Genomic DNA, 25,001 nt, shown 5'->3' on the forward strand with positions numbered 1-25,001 from the left:
AAATGTTGCAGTTATGCAACAACAAGAAAAGTACACTGAAACTTTGGCAAGTTAATTACCCTTATCAACTTTTTCGAGAAAAATAAATCCAACTCCTTTTTGTTCCTGGTCCATAGGCTATATGAATCTTGCATGAAGATTGTTGTATGGCGCCTATGATCTATTTACTGCATGTGTTCTTCGGTCCTTAAGTTCAGCAATCAGTTTGAGCCACTCACAAAATCTTGGCATCCAAAGTGAGATCACATGTAAACCAACTGTTCTAATGTAATCTAAATATATACGTATCAGAAAACTAAATGTGTTGTAAATAAATAATAAGATACAGATAAGTATGTTGCAGTAAAGCAATGGGAACTGGAATAAATGCGGTAAAACTAGATGGTGGCTGCACTGGAAAACAGTATTTGTACCCAGTGGATTACTTGTTAATAATACATTTAATGTAGTCCTATACTGTATAGCAGTAGCCTATCCTATAAAGCTGAGTGTTCAAAGGGTTTCACAGAAAGGCACAACACCAGGATACGCTCCGTGCCTCGTGAGGAGATAAGATGAGAAACATACACAAGAGAATCAAGATTAAGAGTCTACAGCTAAGCTAGCTAGCAGCGCTTTGAGGCTTAACCGTGCTTTTAAGCTATATGCTAACGTTACCATGCTAACATTCTCACAATGACGATGCTAACACGCGGATGTTAAGCAGGTATGATGTTTACCATCTTAGTTAAGTTTGTTAGCGTTTCAACATTTAGGCTACTGTCATTTGTTCGGCAGATATTTTGTCATAATCCAAAGTATTGGACAATTTAAAACGTAGACCTGATGGTGACAGAAGATAAACAGTCAAGGGATCATCAACGTCAAGCACATTTCATGGTAATAGATTCAACAGTTGACATGTCACTAGAAGCCAAACTTGTGAGCTTCGTGGTGGGGCTGGAGGAAAACTCAGAGGATCACCAGAGTCACTAGGATTCATTATCTGGAGAGCATTCAAGAGTCAAAGATTCAAAGACTCAAAGATTCAAAGATTCAAAGGTTTTATTGTCATATGCACAAAAGCTACAGGGTATGTTTTTGCAATGGCAATCTTCAGTCCCAGGTTCCTCCAACAATGCAACATAAGGTATATGTAGGACATAAAAAGAAATATAGAAATAACAATAGTGCAATAAAATAGTGATGATACATTTCTGTACCAAATGTCATGGCGTCTATTTAATAGTTGTTTAAATATTTAAACTGGACTAAAGTGGTCGACTGATCAACCAAGCAGCCAAAACAGCATCATTGCCATCCCTTAACATCCACTAACGTGGCTAAAAACAACCTTACAATAGGGTAACACATTGATGAGATTATCTGAACAAAAAGGAAACATTGTGACTACGAAAGTAAAAAATGGTAAAATAGTCAGAGAGAGGTCCCAGTGATGTTTACAACATTACACACACATCCAGCGAACCCAGCAAACACATTCAGTCACATGTAGAACTGCACAGGGAGCTAACATTGCGTCTGTCACCTCTGCTCAACATGATGCTTAAATTACATGATGGCGTTGAAGGATCTGTCACTGTTTATCATTACAGAGGGGTGAAGAGGACATCAGAGCAGAATCTTACTGCCATGCTGGACATCACATGACACCAACAAAACATAAATCAAATCTGATGTTAAAGCTCTGTGTCCCCATCTGTCTTTTTCCCTTCTCTCCTTACAGACATTTGTCTTCCCTTCTCTCTCTCTCTCTCTCTCTCTCTCTCTCTCTCTCTCTCTCTCTCTCTCTCTCTCTCTCTCTCTCTCTCTCTCTCTCTCTCTCTCTCACCCTGTCAGCCACTCTGTAAAATGTGCAAATGGTTTTTGACTGAATGCTATTATGAACACTTAATGTTCTTAAAGGCCACGAGTGACTCAGTACTTGATTTTGAGACAATTTATTTGTAGACTGCTGCTGCTGTGCTCGACCTACATCGAGATAAATAAAAAGACTTACTTCATGAAATGTAGTTCTGCATAACACGACACTTACAGTTCTTTAAACAATGCAGAAACATTAGCAAAAAAAAACAGTTGTCGAGGACGAGACACCCTCTGAACACATTACCTCCCACACAATCAAGTATGCAGGGTGAAAGAAAAGAAGATAGTGAGGCATGAAACAGGACGCCAGCTGTTGCTGCGTCACCTTTGGCTCCCATTCTTTGGATTTCTGTGCAGATAAGTTGCACTTGAACCATCAAACACAAAGAAATGTTTTCATCATCTGTTGTCGTATTTAATTCTCTTGTATTTTCTCTTTTAACTTGCTGTTCTTTGACCTCACACACACACACACACACACACACACACAATTATAATTGTGTCTGTGAGCTTGAACACTGACAGAGCGGATTTTAAGATATAATCTGCTTTTGTGTTGACATTCTTCAAGGTTTCTGCAATCTTCTACATTCACAACTTTTATTCTTCCAACACGAACACAGAGAGGTGACACAGGCTATGACTTTGTGTTGCCTTCTGCACAATAAAGAAACCAAGGCGAGGGAAGTAGCAATAGGGAGGAATGAAACGAGACAACAGATGTCGCTTGGTCACCTTTGCTCTGGCCCTTTGCTCTCTGAAGTGATGAGATGTGTTGTGCACACATCAGAGCCAAGGGCATCTGCCTGGATAAACAAGGCCTCTTTCTTTCCCTGCCTCCTGCTGAAGGAGAATACAGTACAGTAGCATTAAAAGAACTGCAAACTATTCATCATTGCACCACATCCCTTTCACCGCACATGTTTCAAGACCAGGAAATGAGTCCAAGGAAAATATTATTTGATTTGAATGAATAAAGTTCTGAAATGTGTCAGTGGCTTTTTTTATTAAATTATAGCTCACACAGAAGCCGGTCGGTGCTTATGTTGTTTTAGTATCTCGTCGGGATGTGATCTCCTGAGACTCCTGGGTTGTATATTGAGAATCTCTACAATGTCTGAAGGGAAATGGAACAGAGGCTGTGCTGAGTTAATCCCTGCTGTATCTCCAAGATATACAATAAATGCGGAAGAACACTGTATCAGTGCTATAACTGTAACTGAACATCAGCACAAGGTGAATTTATATCTTCTGTATCAGGATACATTTAGTTAGAGACTGGTTTTACATTTAGACACAAACTTCTGATGTTATAATCTTTTTTGAATTGTTAGAAGGCGGGGTCCGCCATTCCCGCGCATCTGATTCAAATGACCTACCTATGCACGGGGAGCCTCAGTTTTTATCTTCCCATGGAGAAGATAAAATGTACACGATTTGTTGATTTCAAGAAATATAATTTCCTCCTTCATCTGTCCGTGACATCTGCTGGGAAAACAAATCCTCTTTAACCAGGAACAGGCTTTTCTTTGTTACTTATAATTGGCTGTAACTAAGAGCCTCTTCTCCAGTGTTTGGTAATTGATGTAAGGGTGACACTTGCCCCTCAGCATTTAGAGGAACAGATGAGGAACAGAACGTGTGGGTACACTTCCTCCCAGCCTCATCTACATGGCTGCCCCGATCGCCACTATATACTCATTCTGTCTCACCAGCCGACAGCCTGCCTGACAGGAGGCTGAAGATGAGAGGGCTTCAATTCGGCAGTAATCATGCAATCAAGTATTACAGCCCCAGCAATCAGTGTATTGATGTGCCTGTGTGTGCTTTTTTCAAATTTGGCACAAACTGTTTATGCAATGTCAGAAATTGTGAGTTTCTATCCTAACAAGACACTCGCTGCCAGTAGAGATCTGGACGTTTCATTATTATTCAGACCTTGTAAAACATTTGCTTCCAACTATTCTAATTGTAAAAGGAAAATGGAAACATGCACAAGGTCTTCTGTTGAGCTCTCGGCGTCGCTTTAGTTCACAATACATTCGATGCACGCAGCATACTCAATTCTCAACTCTAATACCGCAGTGCACTGCTGCTACAATTGTGTTGTAACCCTTCTGTTGCAGCGTTGGAGAGACAAAAGCCGCCACTTGTGTGACGGTAAACATGCAGCGGCTTCAAAACCCAGGTTACAAGACTCATATATTTTCAGGCCTCTAAAAAAGACACTTTTTGATTGAACTGCTCATAGATAATGCAACCTGTGTTAACAAGGCCACAAGCACACATGGATGGCAACTCAATCACTCTCCTGCATTGTTCTCACACAGGGAGTTACTGCGTGATCCACAGAAATACACTTAAATACATTTCAAGTGCTGTCATAGCTCACATAACACCGATGAATAGAATTACTGACAGAAATTGAGATCTGTGATGCCCAATTGTATGGATTATGTGGATTACTACGCTTTACTCCAATTCAATTCAGACTGATCTGCAATCCACTTAGAGCAGCATCAATCAATAGCTTTGCATGTGTGTGATGTGAAAGCAGTTGCTTGACCCAGAGAGAAGTGTCACTGAATCAGACACACCTTAGCTTTTTGTTTTGGAATCATTTTTCTCCTTCGCTGCCTACACTTGATTAATTCAGCTTCTGTGAGAAGAAAATATCTGAGAATTCAAGACAACAAGTAGCTTTAATGATTTTATTAAAGTTGCTTTCCCGTTTGTTTACAATTGTCGGGGTACATGACTGAACCAAAACACAACAGAAATATTAATATATCCGAGTTCCATATGTACAGATGAAATAAACTCTACCATGATCAAAATAAATACATTAAATATATTTTCTCTTCCTCACTTAGTGACACAATTAAAATATCCTCACAAAGTGTCCCCACTTTTAGAGATACATTTACATTCGAGACAAAGAGTGTGTCTCAGAGATGTAACTAATATAAGTAACGGCGCACTCGTATATCTAGCAATAGAGAGATGTCAGGGCAGGGGTAGCTTTTTAGATAATAGCTTGTTTTAACTTTCTGTGCACATAAAAGTAGGATAGCTAAGAAAAACAGTGCTACAGTATCATACAGCATATACAGCCAAGATTTAAAGGAGCTATTACTGAAAGCTCTTGGCCACAATCATCAGCATGCATGTTTACACTGCAGTAACCCTTCATCCTCTCTGCTTTTCTTCCCATTTAGTTGTATTCAACAGTAAACAACTCATCAAAAGCACAATAACACTACTGGCAATAGTCATTTTTATTAAATTGGATTTGCTCTAGTAGCCTACACTATTGTCTTTTTGGTTGTTCTCCACTGGCATAATATAAGACAAGCACTGCAAGAGAGAGGCAGCCGAGTAAGAGACAGGGTTTTGAGAATAAAAGGCTTTTGCATTGCGGAGAATCCGTCACTTTCAAGTCAATAGATTGACTATAGGCGGCATTGATATAAGCGGCACAATAATGAGCAGTCGCAGACAGAGGAAGATTAAAGATGCTGCTGGAGAATGCTGTATGGCGTCATTGTCTCTGTCTCCTGTTGCTTTCAAACACATGGATGCCTCTTGAATTCTTCTGTCTGTGTGTGTGTGTGTGTGTGTGTGTGTGTGTGTGTGTGTGTGTGTGTGTGTGTGTGTGTGTGTGTGTGTGTGTGTGTGTGTGTGCGTATGTGTGTGTGTGTGTGCGTGCGTGCGTGGGTGGGTTGATGCGCCAGCGTGTCTTTGTCCGTGTGACAGTGTAGGCAGTAGATGTGACATTCTGGATTCAGTTGCTAGTTGTTAGTCATTATCCACCAGGAAGCTGAGGAAACACACACACACACACACACACACAGAGACGGATAGGTCACCACACACCAATACTGTATAACTCAGTGTATGACTCCTGGGAGAGCAGTCAGGTTTAAAAAGTCATTCATCTAATATGCATTTTATTAGGCTCAATTTCTTTCTCTCTCCAATTTATAATCGAATAATAATATTAAATAAATGTGTAATTGATTTACGTCATTTGGAACATAACAGGTTTATAGATACGGAGCATAAGTCAAAGTGCAGCAAACACAGGGCAGATACAAAGCGAAGGATTTAACGGTAACCTTTCTAGTCAAAGAGTAGCACTCTGTTGAGCCGTGCACAGATTCTCAGGGGTAATTAAACAACCATGTACTTAAAACGCCTGGCTGCTGGTGCAAAGCTCCTCGTGAACAGAACAGAAACAGAATTAAGGCAGTCGGCTGACACAGCCGCACAATGTTGTGTTTTATTTATTTTTCTATCCACGATTCTATAGTCGACTCCTGACGTGCGCCTTTATAAACTATCCTCCCCGTTTCTCCCAATCAGTGCATTGCGGCCTCACTTGTATCCTCAGCAGCCAAACTCATCTGAGACTCAGAGCAAAGTAACTTACTAATGATGTCTCTCTTTGAGAAAAACAGGCCCGTCTCAATACAAACACGTACGCTGTTTAATAAGAAGCAACAGTAGGAGTACAATCTCCCCTACTGGTCGTCAAAAAACGTATAAACTTTTATAAAACGTATTAACTTTACCCCAAGATAATTAGGAAGACAAACTCTAAACTAGAATTAATACTGCTGAGTAAGAACAAGGAAATATTTCCATTTTCCAACATCACATTATTTTCCCCAACCCGTTTACACCTGCTTTTTAAAAGTGAGCGATATTTAGTTTCTGTGTTGACACCACAACTGTTAAGTTTGTGTCTGAGACAGTCAGCATGCGTACATGCGAGTCACAGACGTGGAAGTAAACAACCACATATTATCTACACACTTAAACTTAGCAAAGAGGCACAAATAATAATTAACCTTATTGCTTTCCGAAGCATATGTAGAGGCGTGCAACAAAGTAATCGATTGTCAGGATGAGAGAGAAGAGGTCATGGTTGAAGCCTGGGCTGGAGTGATTTGCGGAAGTAATGACGTGATTTATGAAAAATAAGATATGTGCGTCACAATGTCAAGTATAAAGTCGCCTGCTGGACATTTTCCACAAGCAAATATGTCTAAAAGAAGGCAATCAATTTGATATTCTGTCTTTTTGCCCCTTTTACACTTTTACAATACAAATATGAAATGTGCCATGTGGGCGAAACAGCAGAACCGGCCCAATTTCAACAGGCAGTGTGAACGTAGCCCCGGAGTGTTTGGAGAGAATATTCCCACTTGGACATTTATTTATTTAGAAACATCCAATATTTTTTACAGTAAATGCCTGATTTGAAAACATTTTCTACCTTTAGGCTCAATACCCAAATTCTCAAAGTGAGTCATTGACAGGAGGCCAAGAAATTCTGGACGCGCCCCCGATTTCCACAGATGGGAGATTTTAGTACATCTTAACATATCTAAAGACATCCAAGCCTAATGTACTGATGCAATGAACAGCTGAATGTGACGAACGGCGCAGCAACCACATTAACTAATCTTATCTTTTGGTTGGCCAGCAGAACCACTTAGCTAATGTGGAAAAAGGCTGTTAGGCTAATATATGTATCGCCTTTATTGCTTTGCATTATGGGACAATATTATATATAATATATATATAATAAATAATATATATATATATTATATATAATTTATATATAATAAATAATATATATAATATATATATATAATTTATATATCATTTATATATATATTTGAGTGACACTATATATATATATATATATATATATATATATCACACATCATAATATAATGATATATGATGTAATAAATTGTATATGGTGGTTTACACTGGATGTCTGGGCCTTTTGCATTTTGCATTTTGCTGCGTTGGCTTAAGATGACCGGAGATATGCTGAATACCAAGTTGTTAGGGATTTCCAAAGCCATGTAATGTGCGGTGAATGGGGGCACATCCCTGACATGGATACTTGTGGGTGGCTAATATATTCAATTCCACTGTCAAGCCAGGCTATTTCTTTTTATAAAATATGTTTTCGAAAGACTTGGAATTGCTGTTAACACAGGGGAGAAGCAAGGCTCTGTTTGAGTGACCCTGCACAGTATGAAGACAAACGACCGAGACACCAGAACATTGACACATCTCAGAGGCAATGAGCAGCTGAGCTGAGTTTCTAGCTGAGTCATATACGAACGCATTGATGACAAAAATCACAAAGTAATCAGGATATTTTTTTAAGAAGACATTAACACAATGTAAAAGAGATAAAGGATTAAAAGACGCACAATTGTACGAAACAATTAAGTAAAAGTAAAATGTCAGAACTTGCACAATTTTGGAGGTTTGGCCATATTGTACATGTGTTGATCACTATACACACACACACACACACACACACACACACACACACACACACACACACATACAAACCTGGGAGCAACATGGTAGAAACTACTTCAGCATTCTCCAACATGTCGATGACGCAGCGCTGGAAATCTTTACTGCTGTTGGACTGCAGGTAGCTACAGAGACAGACAACGAAGGAGCGAAACAGGGTAAACAGAGACAAGGTCAGAGGACATCAGAGCTGAGCGTCACATGTAGCAAAAATAATTGTATGTTGAAGTAGAGAGTTTATCACTGGAGATAAAAAAAATAGATTTTTAATGAGATTTCAAATGCCAGCTTATTTTTTTTTGTATGCTGACATTGGAGAGTGAGAAAAAAGAAAATGGTGAGCCATTTCTTCTGATCTAAAATGTTCCCTCCAAAGTGTGTAAAGGTGAACAAAGGATCATCTTTCAAAGTTCTTAAAAAAAGAAAAAGTTTGGAAAGTTTTGCCAGCATCAGTTTTATAAATGACTTTCTTTCATATGTGAACAAAAAGAAAAATGATCTTGACAAAACACTTATTTCCCCCCCCCCCATACGTGTTTCACAGCCGAAAACAATGACAGAAAGGTTTCCTCTGAAAAACATTTTCTTTTCTTTTTTAAGTCACAAAGAAAACTTCTTAGATCACCACAATATATTTTCTCACTTGCCTCTCAGAGCAGAAAGTCAAAACTGTATTTTGACTAATAGTGAATTGTTATACTGTGTGTGCAATTATTTTACTAATAAAAAACATAAATATCATTAAAATAATATTTTTTTATTGAAATCACATTTTTAATAAACACAACAGGTCTGTGCAGATTCATATATGTATTGATATACGACAAAGATACCATTTTATGTGTTTTAGCGTGTGTGTGTGTGTGTGTGTGTGTGTGTGTGTGTGTGTGTAAAAGCCTAAAAGATAGGCCATCTGCTCATCTTCACTGGTGGGGAACATTTCCAACCAAAAGTTAAGAGTGCCAAACAGTCTGCCAATATCTGATATGCAACAACACACACACACACACACACACACACACACACACACACACACTCACACACACACACACACACACACACACACACACACACACACACACACACACCATACTGACCTCATCCAGGAGATGCGGTCCTGCCAGAACTCATGCATTATGTAACACAACTTTCCTGGGAGCTTCTGAACGGACACACTGACAGCAGGAAGCAGAAGAAGAGCAGAGTGGGGCAAGAAGAGGATACAAAGTGAAAGAGAGTTTGCACTCAGCAAATATAAATGACATGAAGAAGTTTCAATCTATGTTTTGAGAGATGTCAGTTCAAACACAGCAGACGACAGAAGTGAACTCAGAAGTATTACGTTGTTATTAAAACGACTGAATTCATTTTCAATCAAGCTGCTCACAGTTTGGGGGTCTCGTAAAAGCTGCTATAATATTTAAGGTTGATAGATGATGCAATGCTAAAGGAAACTTTTCATTAAACAGTAGTTCTCCATCCATGCCCCTCAGTTTATTCACTTGTCAGTTGGCAATCAAACCCCTGAATCAACATCGCCTCAATGTTCAAGAAGCTGCCCGAGCAGCAGAGCCTGGCACAATGTTGAAAAGATATATTGCTTTGTCTGAAAGCAGGCAACACACTCACTGCAGGTTGTCGGACTGGGCTGCGGTGGCTTCGATGTAGCTCTTCAGAACTTTCCGGAAGTTGTCCAGATTTTCATCGGTCACTGACATCTGCCTCTGAACCAGCAGGATGTTCTGTTGGCAGCGAGACAGAGACAGAGACGGGCAAATGATGAGATGACACATTGACTGCCAAGAAGACGAGCGTCTTCCTGTGTGTGTGTGTGTGTGTGTGTGTGTGTGTGGACGCTCACATCACCCCCTGAGGTCCAGACGTGTGTAGATAATGTCAAGATGGATACTTTTGAAGCATTTGATGAGGAACTGATTGTACTTTCCTATGGGGACATATTTCACTATCACTCACACTAGATGAGATATAAATAATGAAGCGTCACCTCACTCTGTGCGGCTCTCACTTCAGGCACTTTGTCAGTACGTTCAGTGTTGTCTGTCAGCGCATCTGAAAGCCTGAGTGAGTAAGACGGAGGCACTAACATAAAGTAAGTGACGTTCAAGGACTTTTTGTCAATTCTAAGCTGTGAAAAACTTAGTGATTACGTAACAGATGGCTGATAATACACCTGCACCATAATAACTGCGTTGCCATGACCCCCTCATCGCTCACAGCTGGGAGGTTTTTCCATCTCAATTAAAAGTACACTCACAGTAAGTTTTCTTTTTCACACTTTCTTGAAGTGCGCCGGTGGAGTAGTGACAGCTGTCTAATCTTATCAACCAAATGTTTCATAAATCCTCTGCTTTCCATATCAATGCACGGACCTCCTGACAGAAAGAAAAGATTATTTGGATCTTTTTTTCCTTTATCGATTGATGTGCATGGCTAACGAGCAACATCCCCACAACTTGCAGGGATTCAGCGTCCTCGCGTGAACCTGCTGCTCTGTTTACTTTCTCAGCAACTCAATGCAAGAGTGAGTCACCGCCGCAACCAGCACAAAGTCAAACTTGTTTAATGGCTTTTTATTTTTTCCCGACTTGAATCTGCCTTTCAAGGTTGGTCATCTTCACTACTGGTTGTGCGTAGGTTTCGTTTTCATTCTCTGAAATCTCTTGAGAGGATGGAATATAGTTTGTAATGCTTGTAATGTAATTGGTACATATGAATTGTTCAGTGTTCTGAGAAGCAAACAAAATGACTTTAAGATTAGCTGTCAGAAACTTTACAGGTCGATACTTCAAAACCTCACAATTTTAATCTGCAGGACCAGACTGCAATTTTGTAATTCAGGTAAAAAAAATACAATTTTAAATATTGTGGTTTATATCGTGCATTGAAATGCAAAGTCAGGGGTTTTGTGTTTGGTCAGTCAGCTCTTTGTCACAAGGATAGTCTGAGTGTCGCTTTTCAATATTCTTTGCTTTTAAAGGCTTACTATGAAATCATAAAAGACACATCCATCCATCCATCCATCGTCTACCGCTTATCCGGGATCGGGTCGCGGGGGCAGCAGCTCCAGTAAGGAACCCCAATCTTCCCTTCTCCGGGCCACATCCTCCAGCTCCGACTGGGGGATCCTGAGGCGTTCCCAGGCCAGTGATGAGATATAATCTCTCCACCGAGTCCTGGGTCTTCCCCGGGGTCTCCTCCCAGCTGGACGTGCCTGGAACACCTCCCTAGGGAGGCGCCCAGGTGGCATCCTTACTAGATGCCCGAACCACCTCAACTGGCTCCTTTCAACGTAAAGGAGCAGCGGCTCTACTCCGAGTCTCTCACGGATGGCTGAGCTTCTCACCCTATCTCTAAGGGAGACGCCAGCCACCCGTCTGAGAAAACCCATTTCGGCCGCTTGTACCCGTGATCTCGTTCTTTCGGTCATGACCCAGCCTTCATGACCATAGGTGAGGGTAGGAACGAAGATCGACTGGTAGATTGAGAGCTTTGCCTTCTGGCTCAGCTCTCTTTTCGTCACAACGGTGCGGTAAAGCGACTGCAGTACCGCCCCCGCTGCTCCGATTCTCCGGCCAATCTCTCGCTCCATTGTCCCCTCACTCGCGAACAAGACCCCGAGGTACTTGAACTCCTTCACTTGGGGTAATGGCTCATTCCCTACCCGGAGTAGGCAATCCACCGGTTTCCTGCTGAGAGCCATGGCCTCAGATTTGGAGGTGCTGATCCTCATCCCAACCGCTTCACACTCGGCTGCGAACCGATCCAGTGACTGTTGAAGGTCACAGACCGATGATGCCATAAGGACCACATCATCTGCAAAGAGCAGCGATGAGATCCTCAGGTCACCGAATTGCAACCCCTCTCCTCCACGACTACGCCTCGATATCCTATCCATGAAAATCACGAACAGGATTGGTGATAAAGCGCAGCCCTGGCGCAGGCCAACATTCACGGGAAACGAGTCCGACTTACTGCCGAGTATCCGGACACAACTCTCGCTTTGGGCGTACAGGGATTGGATGGCCCTCAAAAGTGACCCCCTCACCCCATACTCCCGCAGCACCTCCCACAGTATCACCCGGGGGACCCGGTCATACGCCTTCTCCAGATCCACAAAACACATGTAGACCGGATGGGCGTACTCCCAGGCCCCCTCCAGGATCCTTGCGAGAGTGAAGAGTTGGTCCGTTGTTCCACGACCAGGACGGAATCCGCATTGTTCCTCTTCAATCAGAGGTTCGACTACCGGCCGAACCCTCCTTTCCAGTACCTTGGAGTAGACTTTACCAGGGAGGCTGAGAAGTGTGATACCCCTGTAGTTGGCACACACTCTCTGGTCCCCCTTTTTAAATAGGGGAAACCACCACCCCGGTAAAAAGACACAGAGAAAGCAAAACATCACTCTCTCTATAGTTTTCCTTTTTTTCTTTTTCAGATATTCACTTCACTATTGATGGTATAAATACCATAGTTTACCCGTAACAATATGTCACGGGCACTCTCACCTCTCAAGTGCATCATCTTTAGTCCATAACATTTAACATTTAGTGTTGTAATGAGCAAGATGTTTACATTTAGTTAAAGCGGTGTGTGTGTAAGCCATGCACCACAGTGATCACTAACTGTTTACAGTTATACTGTTTGCACATTCCTGCACAAAACCGTTCATCTCGTCATTATTAAAACACATATTTATTACATTTTATTTCATTTATTTAGTTTCTGCAGTACTTTGCTTGTGTCTTTTATTTTCTCTTACTATGTTTATCGTTATGCACCAAACATCAAGATATATTCCTTGTACATACATACAAAGCCCTCTTGGCAATAAACCTGCTTCTGATTTCTTATTTAATGACAACAATCGATACTACTTAAAACTATGAAAATAGCTCAATAAATTCTACCTGCAATAAAAACACTATGTTTAGTCACTGCTTCTTTACTCAGGTCAGTATTCCAGGTGCAATTCTTAAATCAGTGCTGACTCACAGACTTGTACGTGCTGGCCAGCGTATCCTCTTTCAGTGGCTCCAACTTCGGACCCTGAAACAAAAATGGTATCAAATATGAATATATGGAGAAGAAGTTCTTGGCTTTGTTAAACATCCTGGAGAGAAAGGTCAGTGGTGTCAGGGGTATGAGCATCATTTCTCATAAAGCAATTTATTCTTTGTGATTTTAAAGGTTCTCGATATGGAATTCAGAGCATATCTATCGATTGAGTGATCGCCTCCACGCGAACACTGCAAACAACAGCAACAGTGCTGACAGCGTTTAACAGTGTTAACATTGTGAGACGAGTTCCTTTCTAGTTTTGATTGCAACGCTAACACATCAGCTACGTCTGAGATAACTAGCAAACATCCTACCAACACAGAAGTTACAAAAGGACTGAAGATGCTTTGAGCATATTTGCACATAGTTATTTGCACCTGTTTGCAGGCTGCAAGCACAAAGAAGTATACAAAAGTATGCAAAGTAAAACGACTAAGTATGAAAATCACAGCTGTTACTGTATTGTATTTTTCCCTTTTTCTCTGCTATATGGTATCTGATGAGTTAATGTGTGCTTTGACATTTTTAAAAGGCCGTTGTGGACCACAGATTCCCCACAGGGCTATAAAGGTTACATCCATTCATTCATTCATTCCATAATACCATTGTGTTCCTCAAAGGAGAGTAAAGTCCCGCTACAGAGAGAAGATGAAAAATCTCCTTTTTCAAGAACAACAAGTGGAAAACATATAATTCACCCACACATGATTTATTTCTTTTAACCATATCTACAGGCTATATACAGCATGTAGTCCATAAATGTATGATGTTATGACTAATGAAATACAGTAAATGTAATAACACAGAATGAGCTTTCCGTCTTAAAGGTTATAGTTCTAGTGTGTGTGTGTGTGTGTGTGTGTGTGTGTGTGTGTGTGTGTGTGTGTGTGTGTGTGTGTGTGTGTGTGTGTTTGTACACAGGGAACATAATCTTTAGAGGCAGAAAACTAATTCTGCTGCATTTGAGAGAGCAGAGAAAGAGAGCGAGATCGATAGACGGTGTGGGTGATGATGGTGACATTGAAATGTGGGGTTGGATATTGCACTCAGAACATCCTGCAGGTTATGAATTTCTTTGATATTGCCTTCAGAGTCCCTGTGGGCTGACAGAACCAAGGGCCAGAGAGAGAGAAATGCTTTGAGAGAGGCTGAAAGGAGAGGAAGAATGAACATCCAAAAGATGGGAATAACGGGCGTTAATGAAGAAAAGAACAGACGGAGAAGGAGATGGAGCAGAAGATGAGAGAAGGAGATGGAGCAGAAGATGAGAGAATGAGATGGAACAGAGGATGAGAGAAGGAGATGGAGCAGAAGATGAGAGAAGGAGATGGAGCAGAAGATGAGAGAATGAGATGGAACAGAGGATGAGAGAAGGAGATGGAGCAGAAGATGTGGCGGGAGAGTGTGACAGATTTGAGACGTGGAAGCAAGAATGGGTCACAGCATACAGAATGAGAAATGAGAGGTAGCGAGGTGACTGTTTTTACATGCTGTTGGTGCAAGCTTTGCTCTTTCCATCATCACAAACACACATAAACATGTTCTGAATTATGCTGTCGGTGTAACGTTGAATAGAAATTTACAATATTTTACACAGTAGACAGTTTATAAGACCTGAAAACACACAATTGCCGTGTTCAAGCCAGCTGTCATCATCCATATCACGGCTTTAAGCATCCAAAGCACTAAGCTGACACCTTGTCACAGACGTGAGGATGAAAACGGAACATTGAACCATTCAAGTGAAATCCATCTGTCGTAAGTGATCTAGCAGTTGTATAAACGTCGCCTGGCAGGCAGGTTTATTGTGTTTAATTGCTAAAGAGATGTGCACAACCTGCAGTGCTGTGTGTGTGTGTAGCCCAGCTGTGTAGTCTTAACACTTCTGTGCACCAAAATGTTGAAATAGCTAATGCATTACTATTGTTACGTGTTATTTAATAGTAAAAATGCTTTTAAAAATGTGGTGGCAGGCGTGTGACATCACAACAAACACACAGCCTTTGTTATTACTTTGTGCTTATTCAACTTTTTACTCTATTTCATTCTATTTAATTATAATAGAACATTTTCCCATTGTGGGACTAATAAAGGATTTCCCATGGGGGGACCAGAGGGTTAAAATAGTAAAGCTCATATTTTCCTAACCTTTCAGGTATAATTTGTATATACAGAATACAAATATACAGAAGGACAGTTTCAAACCTGACACTCCAGTTTATCCAGCAGCAGCTGCAGCCTGTTGATTTGAGAGCACCAGTTCTCTCCATCTTCCATGCACACACCTGGAGGCAAAACAACATTCAATCTTCAGAATGAGCAACAACAATGTAAATGTGCGTACTTCTGACTGGATTTGAGTAAATTCAGTAGCAGTAAAACATACAGCAGTCTATGTTTTATAGTATTTATAAATACTTTGTAGTTGGAAGACAGCTAAGAGTTTCCTTTATGTGATTGACAAGGGCATATCTCTTCCCATTTAGAAATAATTACAAATAATTGTCTTGAGAAAATGTCAATATTAGCTATAGGTGAAAGAAAAGTTGTACCGTACAGACAAAAATGCAATTTAATTTAACTTGGAGTTTAAAAACAGACACATAGTTGCACTCGGTGACATGTTTCAGTTTATTTTGAGTCAATCCCACATAAACCACCCTGCTGTTATACATTCTTACAAGACACATAGTTGTTGAGGCTAATAATATTTTTTAGTTTTTTATACAATATGATATTCCTCTTACCCGTGGTCAGGATGCTAGAGCAGGGGTCTGATGGGGACATGGACAGGTTATTATGGATCCTGCGACCACACCGCCTACCATTCCTCTGTACTGCTGTCAGCTCCGGTGCCTTTACCTCTCTCCTGTCATGACAGCAGTGGAGACCCAGGGAGACAAACATCAGGGAGAAAGACAGCAACTGTCAGAGGGGTGTGGGGGAAAGGAAATACAACAGAAACTGAAGATATGGCGGACAGAGGTACCCACACGGGGGAATGGAAATGGAAATGGAATAAAGCTAAGAAGGAAAGAGAGAAAATAGGGAGAGAGGGTGCAAGAGAAAAGCAGATAGAGGTAAGGAAGGATGCATTAATAATTGATTTAAATCAGAAACTGAGATAGGTCAATGTCTGAGAGAGAGAGAGAGAGAGAGAGAGAGAGAGAGAGAGAGAGAGAGAGAGAGAGAGAGAGAGAGAGAGAGAGAAAGAGATAGAGAGATAGCGAGAGAGATAAGGAGATATCGACGAGAGAAAGAGAGATAGAGAGAGAGAGAAGCGAGAGAGCGTGGGAGAGGCGCGACGCGCAAGAGAGCGAGATCAGGATAGTGAGCGAGAGCTAGCCACTCAGTACGCGAGCAGTATGCTCGCGCCGCCTCGCGCTCGCGCGCACGGAGCGCCGCTCAGCGAGCTCGCCGCTACTCGCGCGCTCCTATCGCGCGCGCCCGCTCGCGAGCCGTGCGCGTTTGCGCGCGCCCTCGCTCCCCACGCGCGCGCGCGAGAATGCCTCGAGAGACAGCAGAGAGAGAGATGCGCGCAGAGACCCAAGAAGCAGAATAAAAAAGTGTCCAGAATAGAGGGGGAGGAGGGCCAGATACACAGATAATTAACCCACAGGCTGGTTTTTAAGCAAAATGGACCCTTGCACTTACACACCTAAATGTTTACACACATGCAAACACACACACACACACACACACACACACACACACACACACACACACACACACACACACACACACACACACACACACACACACAGACATTTGTTTGTGCTTGTCAGTGTGTCTCTCTACCTCCTTTTGTTGTGTCATTGTGTGTGCATGTCATAATGTGTGTGTGTGTGTGTGTGTGTGAGAGTGTGAGTGTGTGTGTACGCAGCATCACGCTGACAGCGCAGAGGGAGCGCATTGCTAGGAGGTTCTCATGCTGAGAACAGCCTGAAGCCCAAAGGCCACTGTAACAGCCATACATCCACTGCAGGGAAGCAGAGGAGAGAAGAATAAGCTGTTTGTTGCCAACTCAATACAGTAGATCTCTAATTCAGCCCAGCACTCACACACTCCCTCATTCTCCTTACAAAATCTATATTGTTAAAAATACCTGTTTGCACAATCCTAAATGAGTTATTTGTGGCCAAAACGACACTGATCACGTCCTTCTGCACGCCTCCTCTCGCCTTTTTTCCATTTATCTCCGCCATACTGCGCCATTCTGTAATTCATTTCATTTTTGTATTCATTTTTACTTGCTTTCTCTTTCTCCATGACTCACTTGTCCTGTATTTCAATGCCACCCATATAATCATTTCTCCTTCTGCTCTGTCCCCTCTGTCTCCCTTAGTCCCCTCTCAATAATTCACCTTGGTTATAATCACTCCATTATTTCCAATAATACCAGTGTGGCACCCAGAGGGGAGAGAGGAGAGCTGGGCCCTGACACAGTGTCGCAGACATCCTCAGCTGCAAGCTGCCAAATTGGGTAGGCACGAAGAGCGGGGAAAGTATCCTTGTTATTTCAAATGTTAGCAGTCAGCTGAAAGTGTTTGAAAGCCATTTGTTATGACATTGACCTGTGTTGAGATAGATTTTTGTTTATTAAATGTCCTTGACGGATTGTTTCTCGCATCAAAGAAATGCAGAAACCTCTGTATACCACAATGTATAGAGAAAAGTTCTTTGTTTTCAATGCAGAAATTAGCGAAATTGGTGAAAGCACTTTGAAGCTGTTTTTATTCTATGAGTTCCATTTACATTTAATAAAAGCGCTCGGCTCTTTGACAGAAACATTGAATTTCAAGCAGTCTGCCTATTAGTGAAGCAACTGTTTGAATTACTGTTAGAATGTAGCAGATTCAAAGTTTTGTGCTGAAAGAAAGAAGGGCCTTTGATGTAACACTGATTAGTTGAATTTCCTTTCTGCGTAGATCAACGCTGACTTCACTGACAACATTTTCATTTTTAATAGCATAGAGGTCGTGCTGCTATTCATTATTGGACTGCTTTCCTGCAGCACTTTTGATAATATGTTGTAGTAGAATAAAGTATAGTATTTTTGCTTTTCTGATTATGGTCTGGCATTGCAAAGACTATAGCCAACGACAAACTAGTGCGTACATTCTGAGTCTGCGTTAGAGGAAATAACTCTCAATACCAGCAGGTCGTATTCGTCACTAGAAAAGGGAAACAGGAAGACATATGACTGTAAATAAACAAGCCCTTGTTATGGTACACACATTAAAACAAAACAGCGTTTGCCGACCATTTTCACAGCACTTTAGCTTTCACCATTTATCTTCATTCCTCATGGCCATGTCGTTGTGAAAAACATTATAGTGCCTTGGAATATGTCAGTGTCAGTACTTACGGGGCAGGGCTGCTCTGCTCTTCAACAGCCTCCATGGCACACTGCAGGGATCTCTGTAGGGACAGTAGCTGACTGGATGTCTCTCTTAGCATGAACCTGGTGACAAACTGGCCCAACACACTGGAACCCAGGTACTCCTGAAAGAAAGAGAGCGACACACAGACAGAGAGGTTACAGCACATAAAGCTCAAACAGATCTCATCTCAGAGCCACGATACAGCCCGCATGGAGATGGAGAGATGATTTGATAGCTTCTGTAAAACAACAACAGGCACTTGTGAACTGTGTGACAGCGGCAATTAAATGGGCTAATTAATTCTCTGAACACATACATTATTCAGTACCGCATATCCCAATTCAAAGGCGGAAGAACTTTAATAGGTAACATAATTCCTGCTTCAGTCCCCCAACACAAACATGATTACGCACTCTCAAAAGAGTGTTATTCACAAAATGTGCTAATGAAGTAACAGTGCAGCAGCTCTTTGTTCAAACTTAAAATGACAAATAGCCGATACTGAAAATGCATTTTGGACTTCGCAGTCCAGAGTACTGTGATAGACCACAGCTGCTAACTAGCGATTGCACAATCCTCCATGGAATTGTCCGACAGCTTTAAAGAAGAGCCAGACCAGAGGAACAAGGTGATCTAATTAAGACAGGATTCAAGGTTGTTTCCTTAAAAAAGTATTGAGGCGATTTTAAAATGTCTTAATTACATTTTAACTAAATAACGCATTGACTGGGGAGCAAAATGTTATACTTCTTTGGGGTTTTTGGTAAACACACTGGAACATTCGGAATATTAAGTGAATAGTTTTCTGAAGTAGTAACATGATTCAAATGTAAAGAAATACTTAAAATACAAAATAATATATCAAAAATACAGAGCTGACAAGTCTCCAACGTTGAGCTACATGCTAATGAATATCTCACTCTGGACCAACTGTGATATATGTTTTTTATCCTACTAGGTGAAAACTAATCCTATGATTAAAGGAACAGTTCTACATTTTGGGAACTACGCTTAGTCGCCTTTTTGCTGCAAGTTAGATGAGAAGACTGATACCACTCTCAAAACTGCACATATGAGGCTCCCACCAACAGCCTGTTAGCTTAGCGTAGCACAACAACTGAAAACAGTTGTGAGTCAGCTAGCCTGACTGTGTCCCAAAGCAACAATGTTTGCCTTCTAATATAACAAATGGCCATGTTATATCTCACATGTATTGAATAATAGTGAGCTCTAGGTGGTTGATAAGCAGAGTTTGTTACAACTGAACAGAACGATGCTAGCTGTAGCTGTGTCTTGTTGTTTTGTGCTAAGTTAAGCTAACCTTGGCTGTAGCTTTATACAGCACATAGGGCCTACATGAAACATCTTGTGTAATAAGTGTTTTCCCACAATGTCAACCATTGTAGGCCTATGCTTCTATTTAAAGGAATGACTATGTATTTAAAAGTAAGCATAATACAATGGTAAGTAATATAAATGTGTGTGGCTAAAGAATTGTATTCCTTATTTGTTGACTCATCACTTTTGGGAGACTTAGTGCAGCATTGGCTCGTGTGCATGCCAGTGGTTCCTATCAGCACAAAACTAATCTGTGTGTGTGAGTTTCAACATCTACTTGTCTTCACTCAGCATGATGTATTTTACAACAGAAGCTTGATTTAAGCCAAGTTCACATAAAACACGACTTACCTCTTTAGTTTTATCCATTGCCTTTAAAATGGCAACATTCAGGCTCTCCAGAGCTGAAAGTACATTGAGATACTCCCCCAGGTGCTGAGAAAAATAATCTAATAGAAATAGAAAATAAAATGTCAGTGTCATTGTAATGTCAAAAGAGTCAAACGTTTATTTTTGACACCTGAAAGTTGGAGACAAACACTTATCCGACAGATTCCAATTAAAGAAGACCATGAAAAGAGTAGATATTTTAGAAATAGTTAGAAATATCCACGTTTACTTTTAAACAAGTCCACTTGTAATACTGCGTACAGGTGGTGAAAGGAGCCAGTTACCAGATAAAGCATAATGACAAATATACTCCTACACACACATTTATGTCACAATTAAAGGAGTTCACAGAACTGAAAAAAAAGTAATATTTTAATTAATAAAAGTAAAAGGATGTGTGGGCAAAGAGCTTCAAACCAGATCAGTAAAGCAGAGAAAGACTTCAATCTTAATTAGTTCTTGGCTCTTAATTACAAAAATGTTTGACTATAGCCTAAGAGTGCAAACAGATCCAAGGTTAATGGATCAGAAGCACCTTTCACACTCTTTGTACTTTAAGTTATTAAATCCACCTGCATTTTAAGACAACGCCATGACTGGTCAGTGACCTTAATCTACAAGTGGAACATTTAGTCATGGAAAACAATCTGTTGACGTCAGATGGAAAAGATGCCATTCAATAAATTATGCAGATGTTTTATTTTGGGTACGACTGGTATTTACAGGTCTCTGCCCTATTTCTTCACTTTATTCAGGCCATCTGACACACGTGCATATTTTTAAGATGGTTAAAAAATATATATCAATAGAGAAAGACTTGTTGTTTCTATCGATGTCTGTTAAAGTTGAAGCACCTAAAACACACAGGCATATTTGTAAGATGATTAAAAAATATATATCAATAGATCTGTGCCAGGTTTTTATCTTCTTATTAACAGATTAAAATCAGTGTTGTAGATGGATGTTGTCTGTGTTGTTGGTTGGAGCATATTACAATACAAAACATATCTAAAGAACAAAGAGGATTTAAAGGAATATTTAGACGTTTTTCAAAAGGTGTCTGACAATTTCTGTAACTTCCCTGAAAATGTCATTCACACCCACTTCCTTTTTCCGCACAGTCGGCCAATTACCGTGTGATATTGTGCAGCTGTTTGCCATGCGACATGTTCAGACGACACATCTTATGTCTAACGTTGTAATGTTGAGCTGTCTGTTTCCAGTCTTCATGCTAAACTAAGCTAATCCTCTCCAGTCGATCTTCTCATCTAACTATATGCAAGAAAGCGAATAAGCACAATTCTTTAAAGTGTTTTTTTCTGTGCTACTAATCACTTAAATATTTAGACCTACAAATAAGACAATCACCGGTTGGTGAATTCTAAATACAGCAGTTCTGTGGAAATGAAAGGACTGTGATGCATTAAATCAGACAAAGCACTTTGCCACCAACCTGATAGCTTGTCAGTGTCCAGATTGCTGCAGGGTGGAACATAAGAGGAGATAAATAGGGATTGTATTGAGAAAGTTAATTAGGGAAATTCAAAGTCATGCTGCTCTTCATGTCTGCTAGATAGATAATGTGGCTCTGAACTTTGTGAATAGTACAGCGTCAGCCCGAGGAAGACACACAGATAAGACGACAGCGTTTGAACCACACAAATCAGCAAAACTTAAGTGTATAATAACCCCAAGGCAAGCTTACATATTATTTTCTGCGTGGAGTTTTCTTGATGGAGAAGCATGTTGATACGGTTGTGTGTGCCTTTTCTTTTGAAATAACTCCACTTTAGTAAAATCATTGAAATTGATACTCCTTTGTTAAGCAGTCTTGGCAGAAATGATTACAGTGGCTAAATTGTTCTCAGTTTGGTAAAGGCGGCACAATTCTGTCGACTGTCATGTGCAATATTCACTTTTTATAACTTCTGCAATTATCACTGTCATGTACAATATTCACTCTTACAACTTGTTATCAATGACTCTGTACTTATACTATTGTTACTGTATTTTATTCTATTTAATTGTGTACTTGCCACTTTACTTTCTTGTTCTTTTGCTGTAACACGGTAAATGTCCCCGTCGTGGGACTAATAAAGGATTTCTGATTCTGATTACTATATAAGAAGTTCCCCTGTTGGTTTAATTATATTTTCCAGGTCATATTCACTGTCTGATGCAGACCATAAGTCAAGCTGCTTAATGGCTGGTGTTATTAACAAACTCACACAGCGTGTGTGGACAAAACAATGCTTGTCTTTTTCTCAGTTCCCACACTTATGTCTTGCAGGTTACCATTACAATGACAAAACAGATTATTAATCTTTTTCAATTTCTTCAGCTGAGAGGGAATATTGTATATGTGCTGTGGGACTTCAAATATAATCACCAAAGCCTGGAAATGCTTTTGTTTGAAAAGCGATATTATATAATAGTACTGTTATTCAGAACAAGCAAGCGCTTTAATTAGACATCAGGGCTCTGTTCGTGCCAACTGCCTCAAAGCTTGGAGTGTGGTTAGACAGGTCTGAGGGCTGCTGTGTCACATCAGTGACAGTCCCTGCGTAACAGCATGCCCAAGAGCAATTTATCACACAGTGATAGAAGAGTTGAGTTGTTTTTGTAGCACAACACTATACTCAATATAATTGGTTGGATACACAAAAGAAAAACTTCTTACAAGGTAAATTAATCAATGCATCTCGATGCGTTTGTGCGCGTATGCGTGGGTTTGTTTATACTTGCCAGTGCTATCCCGTGAGATTAACACGGAGACTTCACAAAGAATTCATTATTTTACCTGAGCTAAACACATGGTTTGACAACCGAGTTAGACAGTCCTGCTTAGCCCTCCAATGAGAACAAGTGGGTAGGGAAAAAAAGATTATACCACGACAGGGGAGACATGGGCTTTTCCTCTGTGGCTGCTGGGAGTTTAACATTCTCTACAGACGAGTGATTTCAGCAGCAACCCTCAGGCGGATTTCGTTGATTGCATTTTCGAGTAGGTTTTCAAGTGTCTGCTGTAGTCCACAGTATTTCATGTCCAAAGGAAGGGGGTAAACATTAATTCAGCCTGCTTGAGTTTGGCTGCAGGGCTCACTTTAACAGAAGACCACCCTCCAGCTGTGAGACATTTAGACTGTAACTGATGACTTGAGAGGAACACATTAACTGTGCCCGTAAGCTTCAAACACTTGCTGTTCGGACTTTTTTTTCCTGCTTCTTTCTAACTGTGGAAGGCACATGTTCAATATAGCGCCTTACAAAAATAAATGACAAAATAAATATTAGTCATTTTTCCCCATGAGAGATTCAAATCAGAACCAAAAAAAAGAAACTCACTTATTTTGTCGACCATCTATGGAATAGAAAAGCTCCTGTAGCTCCTCAGTAGTCAGAATCCCATCCGCAAAGTAAACATTGAACTCTTCGAATGACAGCTTGCCATCATCTGAAACACAGAGGACGCATAGGTCTACATCATTACAGAAATAACAACTGCATAATAACAAAGCCCAAAGCGAGAGTTGTGTCCGGACACTCGGCAGTAAGGATATCGAGGCGTAGTCGTGGAGGAGAGGGGTTGCAGCTCGGTGGCCTGAGGATCTCATCGCTGCTCTTTGCAGATGATGTGGTCCTTATGGCATCATCGGTCTGTGACCTTCAGCAATCACTGGATCGGTTCGCAACTCCGGGTAGGGAATCAGCCCTTACCCCAAGTGAAAGAGTTCAAGTACCTCGGGGTTTTGTTCGGGAGTGAGGGGACGATGGAGCGAGAGATTGGCCGGAGAATCGGAGCAGCGGGGGCGGTACGAGATCACGGGTACAAGCGGCCGAAATGGGTTTTCTCAGACGGTTGGCTGGCGTCTCCCTTAGAGATAGAGTGAGAAGCTCAGCCATCCGTGAGAGACTCGGAGTAGAGCCGCTGCTCCTTTACGTTGAAAGGAGCCAGTTGAGATGGTTCGGGCATCTAGTAAGGATGCCACCTGGGCGCCTCCCTAGGGAGGTGTTCCAGGCACGTCCAGCTGGGAGGAGACCCCGGGGTAGACCCAGGACTCGGTGGAGAGATTATATCTCCTCACTGGCCTGGGAACGCCTCGGGATCCCCCAGTTGGAGCTGGCGGATGTGGCCCTGAGAAGGGAAGGATTGATTACTGTAAAAGACAACCAGCTGAGATGCTCAACACATTAAAGCACCTGTGTATCTCAACCTCATTGCTCAACATTTGGATGGCACAGATCTCTGAGAAGCGTCTCAGAGAATCACGGTTACATTATGTAATGGATTCAAAAAATAATATTAATCTATTTCTAATCTACATAACATAATCTAATATGTTTCTGGTCTGACAACTGGATGGATTTAGTGTGAATAAGTTATTTGGCTTCATATAAATCCTTTCTACCTTGTTTCTTCTACCATTCTACTCTTGCTCTGGAGTTCAGTTCCACATTGTAACTGATTATTACCATTTCTAATAAATATTCAGATAGTTTTTGTCAAAAAACTGATTTTTTTTCATATAACGTTGACATTTTAAAATTTTAAAATCCATGTTATTTTCTGTCCAATTGTTTAAGCGTACATGT

The 25,001-nt window shown here is 40.9% G+C and overlaps 1 protein-coding gene across 1 annotated transcript in view; it reads right to left on the reverse strand.

The window, feature by feature from the left end:
- Positions 1–4,563: 4,563 nt before the first annotated feature.
- The window catches only part of necab3 (N-terminal EF-hand calcium binding protein 3), a 34,905-nt gene continuing 14,467 nt past the window's right edge, over positions 4,564–25,001 (reverse strand). The window contains exons 3-13 of the mRNA XM_029430875.1: positions 23,754–23,862; positions 21,862–21,887; positions 20,370–20,467; positions 18,665–18,801; positions 16,044–16,165; positions 15,502–15,581; positions 13,231–13,284; positions 9,847–9,959; positions 9,315–9,392; positions 8,251–8,342; positions 4,564–5,686 (exon numbers count right to left, since the gene is read on the reverse strand). Of these exons, the coding sequence (XP_029286735.1) occupies positions 5,658–5,686; positions 8,251–8,342; positions 9,315–9,392; positions 9,847–9,959; positions 13,231–13,284; positions 15,502–15,581; positions 16,044–16,165; positions 18,665–18,801; positions 20,370–20,467; positions 21,862–21,887; positions 23,754–23,862 (938 nt within the window). The 3' untranslated portion in view covers positions 4,564–5,657. The remainder of the gene's footprint in view (positions 5,687–8,250; positions 8,343–9,314; positions 9,393–9,846; positions 9,960–13,230; positions 13,285–15,501; positions 15,582–16,043; positions 16,166–18,664; positions 18,802–20,369; positions 20,468–21,861; positions 21,888–23,753; positions 23,863–25,001) is intronic.

The sequence above is a fragment of the Cottoperca gobio genome, chromosome 5 (assembly GCF_900634415.1).
Source record: "Cottoperca gobio chromosome 5, fCotGob3.1, whole genome shotgun sequence".
NCBI lineage: Eukaryota > Metazoa > Chordata > Actinopteri > Perciformes > Bovichtidae > Cottoperca > Cottoperca gobio.